At 61.7% G+C, this 15565-nt stretch overlaps 2 protein-coding genes across 7 annotated transcripts; one reads left to right on the forward strand and one right to left on the reverse strand.

The window, feature by feature from the left end:
* Nucleotides 1-339: 339 nt before the first annotated feature.
* On the reverse strand, nt 340-6213 carry PHF1 (PHD finger protein 1). Of its 3 annotated transcripts, none has more exons than XM_083724171.1 (15): nt 6074-6213; nt 5045-5302; nt 4879-4960; nt 4376-4471; nt 4191-4276; nt 3884-4032; nt 3679-3774; nt 3525-3593; nt 2944-3067; nt 2596-2663; nt 2377-2508; nt 2082-2280; nt 1888-1991; nt 1732-1791; nt 340-1086 (listed from the first exon to the last, which is right to left on the reverse strand). In XM_083724171.1, exons 2-15 carry the CDS (start codon nt 5285-5287, stop codon nt 762-764), a joined length of 1833 nt encoding a protein of 610 aa, XP_083580297.1. In that variant the 5' UTR covers nt 5288-5302; nt 6074-6213; the 3' UTR covers nt 340-761. The 3 variants fall into 3 exon arrangements, with proteins under 3 accessions (XP_083580297.1, XP_083580295.1, XP_083580296.1); XM_083724169.1 differs by having other exon boundaries at nt 6009-6160; XM_083724170.1 differs by lacking the exon at nt 6074-6213 and adding an exon at nt 5460-5573.
* Nucleotides 6214-6350: 137 nt separating this feature from the next.
* On the forward strand, nt 6351-15265 carry KIFC1 (kinesin family member C1). 4 transcript variants are annotated; one of them, XM_083724002.1, is made up of 18 exons: nt 6351-6678; nt 7128-7222; nt 7383-7520; nt 7695-7809; nt 7894-7959; nt 9093-9131; nt 9236-9452; nt 9544-9742; nt 10595-10741; nt 10822-10953; nt 11369-11485; nt 11950-12123; nt 12592-12759; nt 13795-13933; nt 14134-14273; nt 14595-14668; nt 14859-14934; nt 15110-15265. In XM_083724002.1, the coding sequence occupies exons 2-18, from the start codon at nt 7205-7207 to the stop codon at nt 15149-15151; spliced, it is 2001 nt and encodes a 666-aa protein (XP_083580128.1). In that variant the 5' UTR covers nt 6351-6678; nt 7128-7204; the 3' UTR covers nt 15152-15265. The 4 variants fall into 4 exon arrangements, with proteins under 4 accessions (XP_083580128.1, XP_083580130.1, XP_083580129.1 ...); XM_083724001.1 differs by having other exon boundaries at nt 6481-6678; nt 9090-9131; XM_083724004.1 differs by lacking the exon at nt 7894-7959 and having other exon boundaries at nt 6466-6678.
* Nucleotides 15266-15565: the final 300 nt, after the last annotated feature.

The raw sequence follows: 15565 nt of genomic DNA on the forward strand, positions 1-15565 counted from the left end.
CTTCTTGTGCCCCGATCATAGAAGCGTGGGCTGGCAGAGCTGGCAGGGACCCTAGCCCAACCCCCTGCAATGCCCCAGCGTGGGGCTCAAACCCGCAACCCTGATTCAGAGCCTCGTCCTCTCCTGACCCAGCCACCCCAGCAGTCCTGCCTGTGGGCTGCCTTTGGCCTGCCAATGGAGCCTCCAGACCCAGCAGCAGTCTATCTCGAGTCCTTGGGGGTTTTGGCCAGGAGGCTGGGCTGGACGGGCCTGATCCGGCAGGTGCTTCTGATGCTTTTAGGTGGGGTTTTTTTTTGGGGGGGGGTCTTGGGCCCCAGGAAGCAGCTGCAGGCGGCAAAGTCTTGCCCAGAAGCTCTTTTATTCGGAAGTGCTTTGTACAACAGTCAGTCTAGCAGCAGCAGAGGCAGTACTACAGGCGCAAGGGGGGCTGTGTGTGTTTGGGGGGCAGCCGGGGGGCGCTCTCTCTCTCTCCCACTCAGGCCTCTTTAAATAATACCTTTAACCAGCAAACAGTAAAAAAATAAGCAGGACTCAAACTCTTTTGGGGGTCCAAGACGACGATATGGGGGGTGGGGAGCAGCGGCAGCAGCAAACAGAAGAAACTTGGGGGTCTCCTGCCCCCCCAAAAGCAAGAAACGGCACAGTCCACATTCCTCAAGCGGGTAGGGGGAGCGCCCCGCGGCCTGCCCCCCAGAATTGCACTTGTTGCTCTCTCCTTGGCCAGGCAGATTGGGGCCCCTCTGGGTCCCGCTTTGGGGCCCCTAAAACATGCTGCCCCCCTCCCACTCCACCAGGTACTGCACGGTGCCCTCGGTGGTGACGCGGCGAGCCAGGATGCGCACCGCCTCCCCCCGCGCCAGCCGCCCCATGGGTCCAAAGTAGCCCGAGCTGGCAGGGCCGCTGGGGGCCACGCAGAGGGCCGAGGGGGCCGGGGCAGCCTGCGGGGGGCGCTTGGGGGCCAGCGGTGTGGAGTGGTGGCGCAGGAGTGTCCGGGGGGCGGGGCCGTCACCCGCCGGAGATCGCTCTGGGCTGCCCCGCTCCGCAGGGGCGGCGTCACCGGGGTCGAGGGAGGGTCCGCTGCTGGTGCTGCAGAAGGAAAGGAGGGGGGTCACTTGCTGCAGCCAAAGTCACCCCGAACCTCAGTTTGCCCCCCGCCTGCCCTGGATGACCAGCGCTACAACTCCCAGCAGCGCCTGCAGTGTGGGAAGCAGGAACTCGAGGGTCCCTGATAGACGGCTGTCCAATCTCTGGGGAAGGAGAGGCCCCCCCCCCTCCTGCCTCCCCTTGCCTCCTCCCCACAACCCAGGAATGATAGCTGACTTCAAGGCCGCCTGGTCCGCTTCACGGTTGAGTGGGGATTTGAACCCTGGGCTCTCCCAGGTCCTAGTCCGATGCTCTAACTGGAAGAGGGTGGGGCTCACAGGGGCTGCCCTGACCTGGCAGAGGTCGGTGTCTCAGAGGGGGCACTTTGTCTGACGCCAAGGGGGTGGACCAGATGATCCTTACGTTCCCTCCCCGTCAGGGTCAAATAGCCATTCATGAGGCCGCTCACCCCACAGGCTGGAGAGCTGCCTCTTGGGGGTTTGGGGCTGGGGGGGCAGGGGGCTGTGCTGGACCGGGCTTCCCCTAGAGTGGTGGTGGTGGGACCAGTGAGGCCCCCCACTTCCACCCAAGCCCCCCTGGGGAAGGTGGGGCGCACCCTCCCTCCCTCCCTCCCTCCCTCCCCCTCACCTCAAGGTCCCTGCAGTGTTGGCCGAGGGATGGAAGGAGGCGAACATCCGGATCGGGGCACTGCAGGATGGGGGAGAGAGAGGCAGGCCGTCAGGGTGGTGGGGAACGCCTCCCTCCCCCCCCCCCGCTGTGGGGCTGCCTTGCTTGCCCCCTCACCTCTCCTGGCAGCGGGCGTCGGTGCGGCGGAAGTTGTGGGAGCTGGAAGTGCCGCCGTAGCCGCCGTAGCTCTGGTTAGCGCTGACTGGGTGCTGCACCACCTCCTGGGGGCGGAGAGAGGGGCTCTTGAGCGGGACGCAGCAGGCCCCCCCCCCCGCCGGCCTGCCCCCCGCCCTTCCTGGCCCCCGGCCTACCTGAGTGAGGGCCCTCTCCAGGCGTTCCCTCTCCCGGGTGCTCCGCTGCTGCTGCTGCTGCGCCCACTGCTCCCCGCTGCCACTCGGGGCCGGCGGCTGCCCCTTGCGCCGGCGCTGTGGCTGCTGCCGCGGCTGCCCCCGCCGCCTGGCCCTCGGGCGCTCCGGCCCCTTCCCACGCCTGCCCTGCCCTGAAAGGAAGCTGTAAGAGACCCTCCTTATCTGCACGGCACGGAGGGGGGTGCCGGAGGAGCAAAGGCGGGGGGAGGCTGCTGCCCCCTTCCCACCCCCGGCTCACCTGCTTCCCTCGATGAAGGGGGTCCTGGGTGCATCCCCGGAGCCGTCGGCCCCCGGGGGGGCGGGGGGGGGGAGGCGGCAGTGCAGCCCAAAGAGACCCTTCCGCTTCTTGATCTCCTTCCCAGAGATGAACCTGCAGAGGAGGCGGCTGTGATGGGGCGGCTCTTGAACCCGGCCCCCAGGGTTCCCACGGCCCACGTCAGGCCTGCCACCCCCTCACCTGTCCTTGTGTCCCGTCAGGGCGTTCAGCAGCTGGCTGTAGCGCTCTCCCTTCGGGGTGTCCGAGAGCTGTGGGGAAAGGGGCAGCGTCAGACCCCCGCCACCCGCAGGCCAGGGTGCCCCACCCTGAGGCTCCTCCTTCATGGGGGGCGGATCCTGCCTTCTGGCCCACACTGCCAATCCCCAACATTAAAGGGATCATAGACTTTTACCAGGTCCCATCCCCTGCAGATCAAGAATGTTTTGCCCCGCATGGGACTCGAACCCGCAACCCAGAGATTCAGAGTTTGGTGGGGCCCCCGCTCTTCTCCTCCCGCCCCCAGGATCCCTTCCCCCGCGGGCCTCTCACCTCGCCCAGCAGGAGGCTGTCCCAGTTCTCGCTGGCGAAGGGCAGGATCTCGCGCTCAAAGTCAAAGTACTTCTTCTTGCAGCAGATGCTGAGGTGGTAGAGGATGAGGTGGGCCACGTCCACCCTGCGGGGGGGGGGCAGCGGGAATCCCTCAGCGCAGCCAGCGCAGCCCCCCACCCTCCTGGCCTCCCACGCCCTCCCGGTGCCTCCTGGCCCTTGAGGTGGCAGCTTCCTTCGCTCTGGCGCCCAAACCTCCTTCCCCGTTCTGCCCTCTCTTTGCTTTCTAGATCAGCTGCTTAATTCTGACGGACTTATTCTAAGTTACCAAGCGTGTCCCAATTATCCCAAGCGGCGTATTTGGAAATCAAGAGCTGAGCAGGAAGCTGTTAATTAAAGGGCCCAAGTGGATCAGGATACACTCCAGGTGTGGTTTTTTTAAGGACCCACCTTCCTTTGGCTCTCTTTAAACTGCTTTTATATGGAATCACCGTTGGCATCCCCAAGATGCAGGGACGTCCTGCCCACAGGGGCATTGCTTTCTTGTGCTTATGCCCCACTGCCGCCCCAAAGCTCCCCCTCACCATCTCAGGGGGAGACGCCGGACGCTCTCTGGGCCTCCTGTGCAGACACAGCACTCAAAGACGTAGAACCTGCCGGGTGGAGCCAGGGGGGTCAGTCACAAGAGGCCCTCGCCCTCTGACCCCCACCCTCCCCCTGCCCAGGGCTGCCCCTCACCTGTCCCCGTAGAGCAGCGGCTTGCTCAGGCACTGGGTGCAGGCCTCGTGGAACCACTGGGCGCAGCAGCGGCACTGCAGCATCTTCAGGTTCCACCTGCGGCAGAGGAAGAGGGGGGGCTGGTCAGCTGAGCCCCCCAGCACACAGCCCCCGGTTCCAGAGGCGCCCTCCCTCCTCCCCGCAAGCCCCCCCTGGGCAGACTCACTCTCCGGGGCCCCCACAGTAGCAGTAGCACTGCTGGCGGTTGGCGAGGTGCTCGGCGTCCCACTCCAGGGCCTTCAGCTGGTAGGGCAGCACCAGCTTCATGCCCAGCATGGCCTTGGCGTAGGGCCCCTTCTTGAGGGCGCCGCCCCGCTGCGGAAGGAGGAAAGCCGTGGGGCAGTCAGTGCCTGGGGCGCAGGAGGGGGCCCCACCCCATGCAGGCTCTCGCCACAGCAGGCTGGTCTACGGCAGAGGGAGAGCCGTGGGGCCGGGACAGAGGACCTCTGTGGGGCAGAGAAGGCCACTCTTACCTTGGTGGCCACAGCAAAGACACACTGCCGGCAGGTCCAGGCCCCATCGCTCAGCACGCGGGGCAGGTGGCATTCCTGGTGGTAGGCTGCAGGGGCGGGGAGAGGAAGGAGGGTCATCAGTGGGGCAACGGGGGAGGGGGACGGGGCACCAGGGGCAGCTGGTGGGGCTCCTTTGGCGGACTTACCGTGGCTGCATTTCTCGCACCGCACCAGCCGGTTGTCTGGGCTCACGGCCTCCGAGTGGCACACGCAGCAGGACTGCTCCTCCCCAGGCACAGCCGCTAGGAGAAAAGGCGGGGGGGCGTGAGGGGCCAGCCCCCCCCCCAAGGGCAGCTGGGTTCCTGCCCCAAGAGCCTCGGAAGCAAGATAGACTGCCTCTGGAGTTGGAGGCTCCATTGGTGGATGGGGCCAAAGGGGGTTCTCCTCTGATCCAGCCTCCCCTTCTCACCGTGGGCAGCCAGGGAACGCCCCCCCCCCCGGAAAGCGGCTTCCAGGAACCGGCATTCAGAACCATCTTGGTAGGAGTGGGCAGTGGGAAGGAGTTCCACAGGTGAACTCTGCACTGGGGTCATCCCTACAGAACAAGATGGGGTGGGGAGCCAGGCCTGCAGGGAGTGGAGACTGTGGGGGACCCCAAAGAGGAGTCCCAGGGAGGCGGGGTGGGTGTGGGGGGGCATCTCCCACTGACCTGGGTTGATGTCCTTCCAGAGCACAAGGAACTGGGAGTCGTCCTCAAACTGCACCAGGCACACCTGCCGGAGGGGGTCCACCTGCAGGGGGGAGGGGGTGAGCAGAGACTCCCGGGGGGGGGGGGAGACACCCCCTGACCCCCGAGGGGAGGGGCAGCCACTGACCTTCTTGATGGTGCCCAGGTAGAGGAGGCCGTCGGTCCAGCGCGCCAGGACATCCTGGCCCTCCCAGAAGCGGGGCCAGCCGGGAGGGGCTGCGCTGGGCCCCCCGGGCGCCGGCGGGGAGCAGGGCGAGGGGGGCGCCCCTCCGCTGCCGGCCGCCGGCCGCTTCCAGGGCCCCGAGGTCAGGCGGGCGCTCGTCCGGGTCAGCCGGGCCGAGGCGGGGGTGGCGGGAGGCTCACTCGCCATCACATTGCGCCCCACCTGCAGCCGGGGGGGGGGAGAGACGGGGGTCAGGCTCCGCCCGCAGAGGCACCCCGGAGTCCTGCCCCCACCTGGGCCTGCGGGGGGCGCCCCACTAGCCGGCTCCGCTCCCGGGGTCCCTCTCGCCCGCGCCCCCTCGGCGGCCCCCGCCCCTTACCCGCGGGGGGTGGGGGTCCCTCCCCGGTGGGCCGGGGGTCTCAGGGGCGGCGGAGCGGGACCCTCTGCGGCTCCATCCTCCGCGGAGCGCCAGTGACGCAGCAGCCGGAGCGGGGCGCCGCGAGGGGGGATGCGGAGGGCCGGGCGGCCGAGCCCCCCCAGCGCCCCCACCCGGACCCGGCACGCCCCCCCGGCAGGGGGCGAGGGAGGGGAAAGGACGCGGGGAGGGGGCGGCCCGCGTCTCCCCCGCCCCAGCTCCCAATTGGGCCCGTGGCAGCGCCTGGGGGTCCCCCAATGCCAGGACCCCCGGCCCCCCTCCGAGGGGATCGCCCTGCTGCAGCGGGGCCCCCCTCCCTGGAATGGAGGGGGGAGCTGGCCTGGGGCCCTGTCTGCCCCCACCTGCTTCAGGCTCCGAACCCCCTTCGTGGGGGGCCGACCCCCCCAGCTGCCTTGCGGGGGAGAGAAAAGGGGCCAGGGTCACTAGGGGTGTTCTTGAGATTGGGGGTCCCTCCTCTCCAGGCCCCGCCCCCTCGGACACCCCCCGCCCCACCTGCGCAGAGGGGCAGGCGGGCCTTCAACCGGGGAAGCTGCTCCCCCTCGCGCAGGCGGCTGCACCTGTGGAATAGCTGCCTGTTGCTAAGGCGCGCTCCGCCGGCCTCCCCTGGGGGGCCCCTCCGGTTTGTTTGTGTGTCTCTCTCTCTCTCTCTCTCTCTCTCTACATTGAGCTCTCTCCCCATAGATCTCCCTGGCCCCGCCCCTCCCCAGGCCCCGCCCCTGCGGCGCAGGCCCCGCCCCCACCCGCCCGCCCGCTTCCTGCGCGCCTCGGCCGTTGCCATGGAGGGGCGTGGCCGCCTGCGGCACGCGCGCGCACACTCACGCTCGCCCTCCCGCCGACGCTCCTTCCGGCGGAGGCGGTCTCGGGCTCCTTCTTTGGCGGCGCGCGTGCGCAGTGCGTCGTCCGCTCCGGCCGCGCGCCAAGGGGGGGCTTAGGGGCGGAGCCGGCGCGAGGCCGTTGGCGTAATACGAAGAGGGCGGGTCCTGCCCGCGTGACGGGCGACCGCGGATTGGTCTCCTCCTTTCGCCGCCTCGCCATTGGCTGCCGGGGCGGCGCCGCGGGGGAGGACGGGAGCTGCCCGTTTGAATCCGGCGGCGGTTGGGTCGGAGAGGGAAAAGGACGGCGAGGAGGAGCAGCAGCAGCCGGGGCGTCGAGCGCGGCGGCGGTGAGGCCTCTGGGCGCGGGCAGAGGGGCCCCTTCCTCGGGCGGGCGGACCAGCCAAGCGCACGGGGCGCTTCCGTCTCGGCCAAGCCCCAGCAGCGGCGCCCTTCCTGTAGATCCGGGGGAGGGAACCTGAGGCCCGGGGGCCGGATCCGGCCCAGTCGCCTTCTCAAAGCGGCCCGCGGAGGGGCCGGCCATCGGCGTGCTTTGACATGCGTAGAATGTGTCCTTTCGTTGAAAATGCACCTCTGGGTTCTTTGTGGGGCAGAGGAATTCCTTCTCCGGCTCCCCCCTCCCCTTATAGTCCGGCCCCCACAAGGTCTGCGGGACAGGGGAGCGGCCCCCTGGAGAGCCTCCGGGCCCAGAGGCAGCCTGTCTCGATGCCTTGGTGCTGGGGGCATTTGCCACTGGCAGCAGGATGCTGGACTAGCTGGGCCGCCTTTGACCTTGCAGGCTCGGCTTCCTTTCTTTGGCCTCCCACTGGCGGCTGAAGGTGTCTGGCTTCTCCCAGAAGGCCTTGCCTGGAGCTGATGAATGGTCCACCTCCCGTGAGTCACTTCCGGGGGTCTGGGGGCTTCTCTCTCGCCTGCCTCGGGCTTCGACACCCCCCTCCACCCTGCTTTTGTGATTCTTGCATTGCAGGGAGTGGGCTGGCCCCTCCCAACTCAAGGACCCTCGTGTCTCTCTCTCTCTCTCTCCCCACCTCAGTTACCGCTCAGGGAGCAGAAGATGAACTCTGAGGAAAAGAGTTTCCTGCTGCCAAAAGGCCCCTCCCGGCTCCCTGTGTCTGGGCTGCGCCTCAAGCGCCCGGCCAGCGATGAGAATGAGCCCCCCAAGGTGGGCCGGGTGAGTTCTCAAGCCCCTCCCTTCTGCTGCATGGGGTGTATGAATGGGGCATTGCCATTTCCAGCAGAGAGGGAGGGACGTTGAATAGAATCAGTGAGATGGTCAGGGACCCCTGCAGGTCATCCAGCCTGCCCTGGAGAATAACAAACAGTTCTTCCCTTTCCTTCCTCCCAGAAACGGGCTCGGGGTCCCCTGGACCCTACCAAGCGGGGAGGACCTGTGACAGCAGCCCCCTCCTTTTCGAAGCCTCCGCCAGCGGCCCCTGGGCTCCGAAGCCACCGCCAGGCTGGTAAGCTCTGATCGGGGGGGGGGGGGGCAGGGCAGAACCTGGGGAGCCCTTCTGGACTTTGCTGTAACACAGCTTTCTTGGCAGGGGGGCGCCGCCGCTCGAGCACTCGGACACGGGGGACTGCAGGTGTGGCAGGGCCGTCCATCACAGGTAGGCAGCGGGCTGCAGAAGTGTCCCTGTTAAGGGTGTCATATCATACCTGTAAGGAATTGATCATTTAGAGGAGCAGCTCCCATCGTGTTATTTTTCAAAAACATTATAAATATTGTTGTATTGATTTCCATTACAGTGGTACCTTGCTTCTCAAACGGCTTAGTTGTTGAACAAATTGGCTCCTGAACGCCGGAAACCTGGAAGTAAGCGTTCCAGTTTGCGAACGTTTTTTAGAAGCTGAGCGTCTGACACAGCTTCTGAATGAGTGCAGGATGCTCCTGCAGCCAATCGGAAGCCATCCCTTGGTTTGCGAATGGTTTCTGGAGTCTTGGACTCCTGGAACAGATGAAGTTTGAGAACCAAGCCACCACTGTATAAAAAACAATGGCATTGCATAGCTAACCTATGGAACTTTCTCCCACAGGAGGTAGTGATAGCTACTAACGTGGATGGCTTTACAAGAGGATTAAACAGATGCACGTCCGAGAGGGCAATCAATGGCTGCTAGCTGTGATGGCTGCTCTGCTTCTATGGTTGGAGGCAGAAATGCTTCTGGATACCTGTTGCTCGAAGCCACAAAGGGGGAGGGGGTTCTTGGGCTTGAATCCTGCTCTCTGGTTTCCCACAGGAAACTGTTTGGCCACTGAGAACAGGATGCTGGACTAGACAGGCCCCCTGGCCTGATCCAGTTATGTTCTTACAACACCAGGCAGCTATCTTTGCTGGACTCTTTTTGGGAACTGCTGAAGCCATTTTAGTTTTGGCAAGCTGATTCAGACGTGTAGAATGTGGGTGCCCCGTAACCCTGCATTTGGTGCCCCTTTAACTCGTGTGCATTCAGTGTAGGAAACAATATAAAAAGTTTGGAGAGGGGCTGGGAAAAATGCTCTGGCAATCCCGCCCACCATTAAACCCAGCATATTTCAGCTATATGCGATTTTGACTTTAGGCGCAATCCGTGGAATGGAACCCTCACATATGTTGCTTTAATCTGTCTTGAGTTCCTCGCTGATTTTATGTTTTGAAATATTATTATTGTTTGGAGATATTTCATGAAGCAATGGAGAGGAGACAGGGTCCCCTTGGGAATCCTTTCACTGCTTCATGTCTCATTCCTTCTTTCCCAGCAGGATCCCGTCGGACGGTGGCTGCGGCAGCCCCTAAGCCAGGTAAGGCCTAGAGAAGGGAGGGAGGTGCCCCCCCTCCTGTGCCATCCTTGAGCTGCCACCGGGACCGACACACTGTCCTCTCTCTATCCCTCTCCTCTTGGCAGCCGCTGCTCCTGCCGCTGCTGGCGGGGGTGAGAAGAAGCGGGCCCCCTGGGACTTGAAGGGGCAAGTGAGCGACTTGCGGGCCAAAGTGGGGATCTACAAGGAGAAGGCCCAGGGGCTAGCCGGGGAGAATGAGGCCCTGAGGCAGCGGCAGAACCAGCTGGAGGGGGAGCTGAAGCAGGCGACGGCCCGCAACCAGCAGCTGGAGGGGCAGAACAGGTGAGCAAGCAGCAGCCTGAGAAGGGCATGGCGGGCTCCTTCTGCTACTCCCGCTGCAGGATCTGACCTCTGCCCTGCCCTCTCTTTGCAGTGCCTTGGCCTTGGAGCTACAGACCTGCCAAGCTCAGGCCACAGAGAGCCTGCAGAGGGTGGAGCAGCTGGTGGAGCAGGAGCAGCAGCTGCAGGAGACCGTCAAGAGCCAGAGCCAGACGATCCGGGAGCTGGAAAGCGCTGGCCGCAAAGCCAGGGAGGCCAAGGAGGATTTGGCTGCCCAGCTGGAGGCCAGAGAGGTGAGCGGGGGCTGGGGACCCTTCCACCCACCCTTTAATGGAGAGACTGTCGGCCTCCATGAGGTGCTTGGAATCCCAAGGTGAGGTGAGGAATCCTGCTTGTGACTCCTGCATTGCAGCGGGTTGGACTAGATGTCCCTTAGGTACCCTGCTGATTCCACGATGCCAGAATCAATATCAAAGTTAAGGGGTGGGTCCTCAGCCCCAGAAGAGGGAGCTAGATACCTTTAATTTTTTTTTTAAAAAATTATTAAATATTTTCAACATATAATACAAGCCAAACTAGTTTTTAAAAAACATAAGATGAGAGAAAGACATTGCAAACACTTTTGTAAATCAAGAATTTTTAAATAAAAAATAAATAAAAGATAATAAGAAATACAGGAAAAAGCAATAAAAGGTGGGAAGATAAGGAGAAAAAGAAAGAAAATAAATAAAAATCACAACAATAATAGTAATAATCTCAATAAAACACAAAATTTTACATGTCTAGCCCTCTCTCATAATTGTATCTTAATCTTCAATCCCCCTCATACAGAGAAGTGTATCCCTCTCAGCTCTCGCTGGAAGTGCTTCCCCTTTCCTCAGCCTCATACCCTGTTTCTCACACAAGTCCCTTTTCTATCCATCGCAAGAGGGACCTAGATATTTGTCTGGTGGAATTGCTAACCTCTGCTGTGTCTGTTCCTGCTGGTGCTTTTCCTTTCCCAGCTGAGGAAGCCTGCGTTTGCCTCCTCCTCCCTGAATGAGCCTGTGGCGCTCCTAATCTGCTGCCTGGCTGAGAGGGCGGGTGGGCAGCTCTGGGTTTGAGGTGGCCCGTCCCTCACTGCCCCTGGGGTTTCTCTGACGCAGGCAGAACTGCGCCTGGCGCAGGAGAGCCTGGCCCAGCGGGCGCAGGAGAATGAGGCGCTGGCAGCACGCAAGGCCCAGCTGGAGCAGAAGCTGCACGAGTCGGAGATGGAGCGGCGCTCCCTGCACAACGCCGTCCAGGAGCTGAAGGTGGGCCGGCGGTGGTGATGGGGCTGGCGCTGGGGGTCCCTTTGTGGGGCTGGGTGCTGACAAATCCCCGCTCCCTCCAGGGCAACATCCGTGTCTTCTGCCGCGTGCGCCCCCTGCTGAGCAGCGAGAAGGAGGCCCAGAAGCCGGGGATGAGCCACCTGCGCTTCCCGCCAGACGACAGCAAGAGCCTTGTCTTAGCCAAGGCGGAGGAGGTCAGTCTGGGGGGGTGGGGTGGGGGGGACAAGGTGGTTGTCGAAGTCTCAGTGGCATATTGGGCTGTCACAGTTGCCAGGGGACGTCAGGAAGTCTCAACCTGCCGCAAATAAGCCAGTGTTGTTCCTGCATTGACCTTTTATAGCAGGGTGGTGCAGGAGCAGGAGAAACCCAAATGTTGATGGCCAGCCCAAGGCCCACAGACCCAATGCCAGCTGAAGGATGTGTGTGAGAGAGAGAGCATTGTGGCCCCGGGAGAGCTGGCCAAGGGGGAATGCGGCCCCTGTCACCGCTTAGTCAGTAGAGCATGCGGGTCGTAATCTTAGAGTTGTGGGTTCAAGTCTTGCTTGGGGGGGTGGACTAGATGAACCTCGAGGGTCCTTCCAACTCTGCAATTCTTTGATTCTCTGCCAGTCCCACGTTGGCCGGGAGCGAAAAGAGGACATTGTCTATGAATTCAACTTTGACCAGGTCTTCCCTCCATCCAGCTCCCAGGAGGAGGTCTTTGAGGAGATCTCTCTGCTTGTGCAGGTAAGGAAAAGCATTTTATTCTGTGAACCACCCTGAGATCTTTTAATGAAGAGCAGCACATAAATAAATTAAATATATTAAATAAATACATTAAAGGGGGAAGCGGCCCAGTTCCTCTAGTTTGTTATTGTGTTGAGTATGGTACAGTCTTATCTTGGCCCTCAAACGCCTTGGTACTCGTACAGTTTGGCTCTTGAACGCTGAAAACCTGGAAGTTAGTGTTCCAATTTCCAAACATTCTTTGGCAGTCTTAGTTTTTGAACGGACTCAGTTCGACAACCAAGGTGCCACTGTATGATGATGATGATGATGATGATGATGATGACCCTGCTGATTTGGCTGGCTTGTCCTGTGAGCCTTGGCTGAAGGGTGGTCTGGAAAGTTCATCTAGAGTGGCTGTCCCCCTCCGGGAGCAGGTATGGTCTGGTGGACGCCAGCATGACGGCTTCCCTTCCTCCCCGCAGTCGGCCTTGGACGGCTACCACGTCTGCATCTTTGCCTATGGGCAGACCGGGAGCGGCAAGACATACACCATGGAGGGCCCCGACTGCCAGGACCCTTCCACAGCCGGCATGATCCCCCGCGCAGTGCAGCAGATCTTCAGGAAAGCCCGGGAGATGGAGGCCAAAGGCTGGCAGGTGGGGGGCAGAGAGGGAAAGCGGTTGCAGGTGTCCAAAGCGGGTGGAGGGGTGAGGAAGCCGCAGGAGACACCCGCTGCATTCACTCGCCATGCTGTAATTCCCAGGTGGTTTCACACTGGGCATGGGAGCTCCCAGAGAGGGCGCTGGTGAGAGAGGTTCTCCCAAGCCCTCTGAGCACTCGGGGAGGGGGCTGCCTCTTTCACCCTCACCCGCCCCACAGGATGGTGAGACCGCCAGTGTTTTTCCGCAGGGCCTTCCGTTCAGTCTCACAAGATCCCCTGAGCACCCGAGGGCTGGCCTGCCTGAACTCCTAGGCCTCACCTTTGGAAGCCTCTGCAGGCCATCTTGGAATAGGCATGCCAGTTAGTCCCTGAGTCTGAGCCGGGAGCGATGTGCCGGCTGGGCATGCGCCACCCCAGCCACCTTCCCTGATATGATCCTGCCCCTCTGCCTGTCTCCTCCCAGTACCACTTCACTGCCAACTTCCTGGAGATCTACAATGAGTCTCTGCGGGACCTGCTGGTCTTGCGCCCTGAGCGGGGCTCCGAGCTGGAGATCCGGCGAGTGAGTCAGTGCACGGAGGAACTGCACGTCCCCAACCTCTGCTACGTCCCCGTTGCTTCGGAGCATGAGGTACCGCGGGGGGGGGGGTTCCAGGGGGGTTCCTGCGGTTCAGGGGGTTGGGTAGATGACCCTTGGGGTCCCCTTCCAACACTACTATTCTTCCGCTCTCTGCACTGTGTCCAGCCACCAGCCTACTTGCAAGGGGTGGAGGAGAGGCAGAAGCCGGAGAACCAGCCCCATTGTGACCCATTTTAGGGCCTTGGTCTGGGGACAAGGCAGCCAGAGTGTGTCTGCATCCAAAGCCTCTGAGGGGGGAGGAGCAGAGTGAGGAATATGGGGTTGGGCTAGAGGACCCTGGGGGCTCCCCTCCAACTTTGCAATTCTCTGAGATGCTTCTGTCTCCCGCTGTTGTATGAAGGCAGGCAATGGTAGAAACTCCAATATAGAAGCTAGGCACAAAGCGGCTCCTTAAACCAAGGTTAAACTCACCCAAATGGAATGTCTAGTTGCCATTTTGGGGCCAGGCGGTTCTAAAGTCTTATTTTTCAAATGATGGACTGACTGACTGATTCTCAGTTAAACATCTGGCTAGTTCAGATGACCACCTTGAGCTGGGATTGGGGCAGTCCACATATCTTGGCCTATTCCAATTTCTTTTTCTTAACGGTGCATTCACAATATAAGAATATTCTTCACAACTGAGAGTGGGGCAGTGGGGGTGGGGGAGTGAAGTCAAGTGAGAACAATGAACTGACATTGTTCACTGCTCCTGCTCAGGCTGCTGAGAGAAACCATTTTGTTTCCTGATACTCATTCTGATTGTGCAGCTAAAATGTAACGGATAGAATTCTACAGGATGAGGTACTAGTGTGTGGAAACAGTCTTGCTCCAAGGATTCCCAGGCTTGCCCCTCCAGGTGGTGATGTCCAACGCCATCTGACGCCCGGGCATCTTAGTTTGGTCACAAGTAGCCAATAGCCAGGTGGAAAATGTGCCCGGCTAGCCTCTTCACGCTGTTTGCCGGGGGCTGGCTAGGGCCAGATGATCTCAGGGGTCCCTTCCGACTGCCATTCTCCGCTTCCTGCCCCCTGCTTGCCCCTTCAGGTGCTGAAGCTGCTCCAGAGGGCCAAAGCCAACCGCTCGGTGGCCAAGACCAATCTCAACGAGCGCTCCTCCCGCAGCCACAGCCTCTTCCAGCTGCGCATCGAGGGCCACAACGCCAACCGGGAGCTGCACACCTCCTGTGAGTGTAGCCGGCCCCACGATCCCCTGCCGAAACCCTTCACCGGAGGCCTCTGTCCCTGCCTTGGCCCAGAGGCTCAGGCGCTCCCTTGCCCCCCCCCCCCCCGGCACTCTGTCCCTGGTCCCCAGCACCCCTCAGGGGGAGATGGGGGCACCCACCCTTCTCCCTCCACCCTCACCCCTCCTTTGTCCCCCCGGCAGCCGTGCTGAGCTTGGTGGACCTGGCTGGCAGTGAGCGCCTGGACAAATCCCTCTCCACAGGCGACCGCCTCAAGGAGACCCAGGCCATCAACAGCAGCCTCTCCAACCTGGGCCTGGTCATCACCGCCCTCAGCAACAAGGTAGGCGGGAGAGGGGGGTCGCGTGTGACTCCGGGTGGGAGAGTCCCGGCCAGCCATGGGGCAGCCCTTCACAGCCCGCCTCCCGCAGTGCACTGCTCTTCTGCGAGGGTGAGGATGTGGCGTCCACCGCTGTCTCCTGTGTGAGGTGCCCACCTGTCAGGGACTCTAGAGCTGTGATTCCTTCCAACTCTACAATTCGATCAGGAATGGGACAGCCTCGCGATGCTGGCGGAACCGGCCTGCCCTAAGTGGGGAGGAGGGGCCCCCAAACATTTCCCCTTCCTGCACCCATTCTTGTCCGCTTCCTTTGCCCCCTTGCAGGAGGCCCATGTGCCCTACCGGAACAGCAAGCTGACCTACCTCCTCCAGAACTCCTTAGGCGGCAATTCCAAGATGTGAGTCGGCAGGAGGGAGTTGATGGCTCCCCCTCCCCTTTGATGCCTGGTCTGCGCTGTGCTGCCAGGAATGCAGGGGATTGGGCTAGATGACCCCGTTCAACCCAGACGTCTCTGACAGGGGTGCCATGCATCCCCCTTGAGGCACCCTCTGTTTCTCCTCACCGTCTCCTCCTGCCTTTCCCCCCAGGCTGATGTTCGTTAACATCTCGCCCTCGGAGGAGAACTTTGCCGAGTCCCTCAATTCCCTTCGCTTTGCCAGAAAGGTAAGTGGCTGCAGCTTACGGCTGGGGGGAGGGGAGGTCCCTTTCTCTGGGCTGCTTGCAGAATCTCCTCTGCGGAAGGTGCATCCTGGCCGTAGCTGGATGGAGGAGGTGGCGACAGCAGCAGCTGTGGGGACCAGTTTCTGTCCCCCAAAATCTCTCCGGTCTTGCCTTCCAGGTCAATGAATGTGTCATTGGCACAGCTTCAAATCGAAAGTGAGGGCGGCGGAGGCGGCTGGTCTTTCTGCTTCTTGGATAGCGACCCCATTCTTACTCTTTTGTCTTTTAAAGTCTTGATACTTTTTTGTAATAAATGTTTATATTTCTGAATTTATATTCTGAAATTTTCTTCTTCCACTGCTGAATTTGGCGTTTTCTGCTGTCTTCCTCCGGTGAGCTGCGTGCACAGGCTCCACTTCAGGGCGCCTCCTCCCTCTCAAGCCTCCCTGCCCTGTCGTTGGCAGCAGTGCAGTGGCCTGTGTGGTGTAGCGGTTAAGAGGGGTGGACTCGTAATCTGGGGAACCGGGTTCGCATCTCCGCTCCTCCACATGCAGCTGCTGGGTGACCTTGGGCCAGACACCCTTCTCTGAAGTCTCTCAGCCCCACTCACCTCACAGAGTGTTTGTTGTGGGGG

This window comes from Podarcis gaigeae, assembly GCF_964106915.1.
Source record: "Podarcis gaigeae genome assembly, chromosome: 2".
Taxonomy (NCBI): Eukaryota; Metazoa; Chordata; class Lepidosauria; order Squamata; family Lacertidae; genus Podarcis; species Podarcis gaigeae.